General features: G+C 43.1%; 1 protein-coding gene across 1 annotated transcript in view; it reads left to right on the top strand.

Annotated features, from left to right (window-relative positions):
• The first annotated feature begins 210 nt into the window (after positions 1 to 210).
• Positions 211 to 7,790, top strand: part of itga8 (integrin, alpha 8) — a 47,797-nt gene continuing 40,217 nt past the window's right edge. Inside the window, exons 1-4 of the mRNA XM_086113869.1 lie at positions 211 to 593; positions 1,895 to 2,025; positions 6,010 to 6,110; positions 7,492 to 7,615. Of these exons, the coding sequence (XP_085969995.1) occupies positions 412 to 593; positions 1,895 to 2,025; positions 6,010 to 6,110; positions 7,492 to 7,615 (538 nt within the window). The 5' untranslated portion in view covers positions 211 to 411. The remainder of the gene's footprint in view (positions 594 to 1,894; positions 2,026 to 6,009; positions 6,111 to 7,491; positions 7,616 to 7,790) is intronic.

The following is a 7,790-nucleotide window of genomic DNA, read 5'->3' as shown; positions in this document are numbered from 1 at the left end:
TTTACAAGTTTCCCTTTGATTTTGTTTATTTTTCAAGCATTAATTAAAGCGATGGATTAGCCCGCCCCCCCCCCCCCTTCATGCGGAAAACGCGCCGTAAAAGGAGTGATGACGCACAGTTTGCGCGCTCACTTGTGGTCTGTTCCTGCTTGAATGAACGCGCGTGTGTGAGTAGGGGTGGTAAAAGTTTCGAGCAAGGGGGCGGGGGTGGGACTGTGTCGTATTGTGGAGGTTCCCAAGCACTAGACCTGCCGCTGGCTTGAAGGGGGTCAGAAGAAGGAGAAGATCCGGGGGAGGAGCGCGGTGATCCAGACGGACTGCAGCCGGCATTTGAAGCGACCTCACCTGCAACACGGTGGGACCTCCATCCGCCTGCCTCACATCGTTGAACCCGGGATTGTAAACGGCGGGATGGAGCGTTCACGGCGCATGGGAGTGTTCACACTACGGCTATTCTCCCTCCTCTGGTGCGCTCCAAGTGGGGTTTGGAGCTTCAACCTTTACGCACAGCATCCCACGGTGTACCGCGGACCCAGTGGGAGTTATTTCGGTTATTCCGTTGACTTCTACCAGGCCAGCACCGACAGCAACAAGTGAGTCGCAACTTTGTCGACCGCAACATTCGGTAGACTTGCACAATTACGTGAAGTCCATTGATTCAATTCAGGAACTGCAATAACATTACTAGAATCATAATCTAGTACTCATTTCACATTAATCTAATATATTAGAGTGGTTGTAAAGCTGCATTGCATCATCTTGACAGTTATTTATGGCTGTGTTCATGTGGCTGAATGGGTAAACCATTTTTTTGTAGATCTCAGATTATGCAATGGACAATTGATATATACTGTAATGGGAAAAATATAGTTATGTGATGTTTTTGTTTTTTTTACTTGTAGGATTTGATACACAAGCATCAAATGTTGACATAGAATTTTTCCCCTTTCAATGTAATGTGCCGTTGACTTCCATTTACCATCAACGCTGATCAACATTACTTAAAAAGTCATCCATCCATCCATCCATTTTTCTGATCTGTTTATCCTCACAAGGGTCGCAGGCGTGCTGGAGCCTATCCCAGCTGAACTTGGGCAGTAGGCGGGGTACACCCTGAACTGGTTAGCCCATCATAGGGCCCGTCTAGTCCATGCAAACTGAAATTTAAACATAACCGCCTATTTTTTTTGTATCTATCTATACACCCACACATATATTCATATATACAGTACATATGTATATGTTCGAGTATATATATATATACGTATACAATGTATGCATATATATATACATATATGTTCATTTATATATATATATATATATTAGGATATGTATACATATACTAATACTCCATTAATCTCTCAATTAATTGATTGATCAAATCTTTTAAAAATCATGTTTAATTTCCATCATTTGATTCAAAAATTTTCAAATTGACAGTGCAGAAACCACACAAACATTTTTTTAAATGATTGTGTAATTGGTGTGGTCCATAAAATAGGCGATAATGTTGATCATTTTTTTCCAAAGAAAAAATTGACTTTTGGAAATTTCTTATTTGGATTCAATACAATGATAGTCTGTCTGCTTTCATAGAAGACTAAAGAAATTGAGAGCATTCACTGTCAAGAGGCTAAAATTCTCAGGATTTGGAGAATTTTAGGTATCTAACTGACTCATTGATGATCAAAAATACTTATCAATTAATGAGATTATTTATTAGTTAATCAATGCACCTCTAGTACATAACAAGCAATTATCTCCAAATATGCTGTAGCAGACTAATGTGACAGATGCATGAGTCATGTCTTCTGTTATCACGGAAACAAATCTTTTGGCCCATGCTTTGCCTTTTCTTACCCTGCATTTCTTGAAAGATGCATTTGTGTCCCAGGTTCAGCGTGTTGGTAGGCGCTCCCAAGGCCAACACCTCCCAGCCTGGCATTGTGGAGGCCGGGTCCGTCTACGACTGCCCTTGGCCGGGCCTGCCTGACAGCTGCAGACAAATTCCCTTTGACAATGCCAGTGAGTTCCCTCCTTTATTTTGTTCTGAAGTGAGAGCTGTCTCAATATATTTCATTCAATGAATCGTACGCGGAAAGGGGATTGTACACATATGTGTCTTTTAAAGCTAAAGGTGACCTCACTTGTTTCATTTGGAACCAACGAGTTAATTGTATGGGAGCCGGCGCGTTGTTGTTTGCGTGGAAAAAACAAGAGCGATAAGACCATATGGCTTTTATCAAAAAGATGGCTGGCAGGTTTGCTGGTGGAAGACCGAATAGTTTGATATGCTAAGTATCCAATCAGCCTCTGCTCCATCTCTAATGTTGTGTGCGGTGGATGGAGGTTAAACTCCAGAACAAGTGAGAACAGCAAAAAGGCGGGGAGTGCAGGGGAGGGTGTGGGGGGGTTGCTTTGTATGCACATGGGAATTTAGTTCCCTTACGGAAGAAAGAAGGGGGATTGGGTGAGGTCTGCTTTTCATTACATCTTGAAAATGTATCCCTGTCTCCTTTGCCCTCCTCTTGTCTCCCCTTCTCCTCCATCAATCCACCCCCTCTCTCTTTCTCTCTTTGAGATGACTCAACATCCCCAAAATGAGAGGGCAAAAATGACTTTTCATGCCTACTTGGCTTGGAGGAAATGGCTTTAAATCAGCATCTGAGCAGCATCACATTTGAAGTCTTTGTAACGAAAAACTACGACCGCGCAGGGGAAAACAAAAGCCCGCGTTACATACGGTATACACGGTATCTGTGTCGCTGTTGGAGGCCATCATTTGCTTTGTTGTTGAGCACTGAGCAACTGGGGATGTCATTTTTCGCTCGACAGCAAGTGGCAAAATGGCCGCCTTCTGAGATGGATAAGAATGGGTGGATTTGGCTGCTCAAGTCCCACGGAATACCGTGTTTGGACTAGTGAGGCGCACGGAACATATTATCGTAAAGAACATTTTTTTACTTGACTTCCCCTTTAAGACATTCGTAGAGGTCAACCGTGCACTCTGGATGTGAATTTGACTTTCATGCTTATTGTTTTAATTCATTGATTGAGATTAACAATCATCCATCCATCCATTTTCCGAACCACTTGATCCTCACTAGGGTCGCGGGGGGTGCTGGAGCCTATCCCAGCCGTCTTCGGGCAGTAGGCGGGGGACACCCTGAATCAGTTGCCAGCCAATCGCAGGGCACACAGAGACGAACAACCATCCACGCCCACACTCACACCTAGGGACAATTTAGAGCGACCAATCAACCTGCCATGCATGTTTTTGGAATGTGGGAGGAAACCGGAGCACCCGGAGAAAACCCACGCAGGCCCGGGGAGAACATGCAAACTCCACACAGGGAGGCCGGAGCTGGAATCGAACCCGGTACCTCTGCACTGTGAAGCCGACGTGCTAACCACTGGACTACCCAGATTAACAATCAATTCATTCAAAATATATACATATTATTTTTCAAAGTATGCGAGAATGCTCTGAACTCTTGCTTCCATACTAGAGTTCTATTGAGCACTATATTGCTAAGCTTCGCCGTCCCTCTAGTTTTTAGAGCATGTCGGAGTTTAGACAGCAAACGAGTTGACACTGCTGGTTGTTTTGTCCTGTCTGACACCAGGGCAGGGCGCTGTCATGGTTGGCACGTCTGCTTTAGCATTCTGAGGTTTGAGGGAATTTTCCACCATCAACACTATTCATAATAATGGATGGCGTAATTATTATTCCTACCTTCTACACAAAACCGTGCACAGGCAATAGCATGAGAGAGCAAGTGAGTGGTCAGATGGTTCATGGAAATTCCCTGATTGCATTTTATCGATGCATGTATAAGGGATGGTTTTATTCCGCTAATTCTGGGTAATTCTTCACAAAAAGTTTAGCACTTAGAGTTAAGTGTTGCTGGCTTAATTCCATGTTCTGAAAGCACAAGAGGCAGCAAGTGTGTGCTTGGATGCGTGCAGTAATCTAAACACCAGCGAGCTTTGTACACAGCTTTGTACACAACTCTGTGATTGATGATCGAGGCCATGGCGGATTTTTCTCGAGTTACAGCAGACCCCTTATTACAGGTACAAACCCGACAAGGGAAGAAGCACACATGTACACAATAAGCAGGGCGAGTGTGGCAAACATATGTGTGTGCGCGTGTGTGTCTTGCTGGTTATTATCCACGCGTCAATTTCTCATGCGCCTGCTTAAGCGTACGTACCTGCATGCGTGTTTGTGCGGGAGCAGTGACAAAAGGCAGACTTGTCGTGTCATGTCAGCATTGTGACGGATGGAGGACTGAAACTGAGTAATGGGACATATACTCTATACTGTATGGACATAAGAATTGAGTGTTCAATCAGCCTGCCAGGCATGTTTTTGGAATGTGGGAGGAAACCGGAGTACCCCGAGAAAACCCACGCTGGCACGGGGAGAACATGCAAACTCCACACAGGGAGGCCGGAGCCGGAATCGAACCCTGCACCTCTGCACTGTGAGATTGACGCGTTAACCACTGGATCACCGGGCCGCCCCAGATAAGATGTACACAACCAATATTTATTTTCCGAAAAAGTGGCTTGAAGCTGACAAAGTACAAGTAAAGACGCTGGTAACGACACCAAGATAAAATGAGAGAAACAAAAGGCGCTGGCTTGCAAAAGCGAGGAAAAACGAAATTAGCTTGTCTGTAAAGGGCTAGAGAAACAATTCACGACAAATACAAACCAAGAATAACTTCCCAAAACCAAAATGACTACTCACCAGAATGCAAAGAGCAAAAAACAAGGAACGGGAAAAAAACGGAGCAAGATCAGGAACCTCTAGAAAATTGCATCTGAACAATAGGCTTGAGCAAAGTGAATTATCCGACAGTCAGTTGTCGTGAGGAGAGTCTTTAATAGTGGCTTGATTGTGATGCAAGAATGGCGCGCAGCTGACGGGAAACGCCCACCGCTCAGCTGAAAATCAAAACAAAACGGATAGAAAATGACAGAGGTCAGGTCTCCCAAATCCAAGCATGACTCTATGGACTTCGCTTCTTGGCAACTCTGATGCGTGTATAAATGATGGATGGATGGATTTTAGAACTGGGGTTGGAGGCATTCTTTTCAATTTTAGTGGATTGTGTTTTAAACTACAGTACCCCAAATATGTTTTTTGGGGTGAAAGGGGGCTGTTGATTCATTCCTAACTGGTTTCTGGTCGAAAGAGGACCAACATGACATCTGCTCTGGGATTGGACCTCGGCGATGGCTTAATTGCTTTGGGCAAGCATCCATGCGTTCAGCGCGACACTAGCATTGGAACGGCATTTCAAAACATTCAGAGACAGACTGATGACTGTTTCCCTTTTTATTCAGTCTATTCGTAACATAGCATCAATGTCTCATTTAAGCCAGGAAGCGTGGAGAAAAAAAAATCTGTGACAAACGAGAATGTTATGTTGATATCTGAGGGAAAATCAATCAGTGGGTCACTGGATGATGGATGGAGCATGTTCACCGCGGTCAGTCATTGTTGTGAAGCGGTCCGCACAGCATGAGCACATGCAAAGTGCGAGTTTGAGTGAACATGTGTTCAAGAAAGGTGTTTAACAACGAATTGGGGGGGGGGGGGGGGGGCTACACACATTCCGAAAGAAACCCAGCTGCAATAATGTTGGAAAATATACACAAAGAAACACACGCAAACACAGTTACACTAATCCTAACACAATTTAGTTAGGTCAGCAGGGAGATGGTTGTAATGGTGTGTCTCCCAGGTGTTGTTATATTTTATGAGACCAGCATTAGCTAGCTTAAAAAAAAAGGAACATTAGCATCAGGACAAACGTCTGTTTCTGTGAAGCAAATTTTGTTTTGGTGTTTATTTATTGGTCTGTTTAAGACTTTGTTTTATCCATGACAAATGCTTTTCATCCTCAAAGACTCCAAGAATGGAGTCAGTGCCAAAGTTCATTTTGCTGGCATCGCTAATGATTTTGCTACATTTTTGCTCATTCTTCTGTTCAGATAACCGCATGATAAAGGTAAATGGCAGCAGAGAACCTTTGGAGTTTAAGTCCCATCAGTGGTTTGGAGCATCTGTCAGGACACACAAAGGCAAAGTGGTGGTAAGTTGTCCTTGGGAAATTGTAATAGAATGTTGATTGTCATTGTTGCAGAAAAATGCAAAGCATTTTAGTAGCTCCAGGTTGAGTGGCACGCCACACTATGGAAAACATTGTGCAACGAGGAACATAATAGGTGTCAGAGCTCTGCTGCAGTAAAAAGGAATCAAGATCCATGTCCTGTAATATGAGTATCAGTTTTTAATGTGAAAATAATAATGAAATATATGACTATACAATTTACTGGTGGGGGTTAAAAGTAGAAAAAAATGTGCAGTGCATTGGAATTCAATAATAAACCACTTCTGGTGGAGTAAAAATAATACATATATTTGTTGTGGTATATTAAAATACTTATGTGTATTACGGTACTTAGGCCAATGATATTGGGCTCATATTAGGCCTTTTCAAAATAATAATCGGCTGGACGTTTGCCGATTAAACAAAGATCTTACTTTCTTCAGAAAGAAAGAAGTTTTTCTGTGTGAATGACATCATTTTCTCTATTTCCGCAGACAGGTGCATGGGCGCTCAGTGTAAAAATTGGCGCATCTTCATTTTCATGCCAGGGCATGTCTAGTTTACCATGTTTAGGAATTTGGCAGACCACCTTACGTCTCACTGGGCATTTTCTATTACACGCCCCCGCCACACCTCACAATTTGGTGGTAAAAAAGTAGACTAGAATTTAGAACAGGTGAAACCAGGTCTAAGTTGTGGCGCATGTGTTGTGATACGATTTCGGTGGATTTGATCCAGGTCCAGGCAGACGTATTCTGCACTCTTCCGATATGTGTCATGGATGTCATTGTTTTTTATTCATAAAGGCGTGAATCGAAACGTCTGAATCTTCTTGCAGTTCTTTATGAACGTAGTTTGCGCAAGCCGATTTCCTGCACGGGCTCCAGCGACCAAGTCCATTCTGCTTCCGCCATGTAGATCACACCTCTCACCTGTGCTGAATTTAAAGGAAATGCGAGGTGCCGCTTTGATTGGCTGGGAATCAAGTCAGCTCTGTTCACTCCCACAACAGCGCAAACACCCATTTCTAACTGCACCCACCTATGAAAATACCCAAAGAAAGAAAACTCTCGTAACATTCGGCTGCACTTTGGAAAAAAAGTGAGGAAAAAATCATTTAGAAACAATCAAATGTTTTTCTGGAATTAAAAGGAACATTTTAGACATTGTATGACCACGCCATTGTATTTTTTATTCACCATGTTTTCAAATATATTTTTGTTTTTATTATTTATCATTTGTTTGAAAATAAGTGTATTAAAACTCAGTAGAAAATATTATCAAATTAATTGGAGGGTTTTCTGCTCCTCTACCCGCTTTTGAGGTTGTTTTTCAGAACGTAAACTTATGATGTGTTATGCAGGCGTGCGCTCCTCTCTACCACTGGCGTACAGTGAAGCTGAGCGGGGAAATGGATCCCGTGGGTACCTGTTACGTGGCCGTCCAGAACTTCAGTGCCTACGCAGAATACTCGCCATGTCGGACCAGTGAGTCACTTTACGATTCCTCCTCCGCTTCCTATTCACCTCGCCTATTCTTCTTCTTTTTTTTTTTTTCGACCTTCGCAGCTGTCCGTATGAACGTATGAATCCAAATGTAGTACATGGACTTAATGGCCACAACATAAGGTACACATGCAAAGATCGATACAAGATGCCTTGA

This window comes from Hippocampus guttulatus, chromosome 6 (genome assembly GCF_054856545.1).
Source record: "Hippocampus guttulatus isolate MCC_2025c chromosome 6, RoL_Hgut_1.0, whole genome shotgun sequence".
NCBI classification, from domain to species: Eukaryota; Metazoa; Chordata; class Actinopteri; order Syngnathiformes; family Syngnathidae; genus Hippocampus; species Hippocampus guttulatus.
This window is presented reverse-complemented; position numbering and strand designations above follow the sequence as displayed.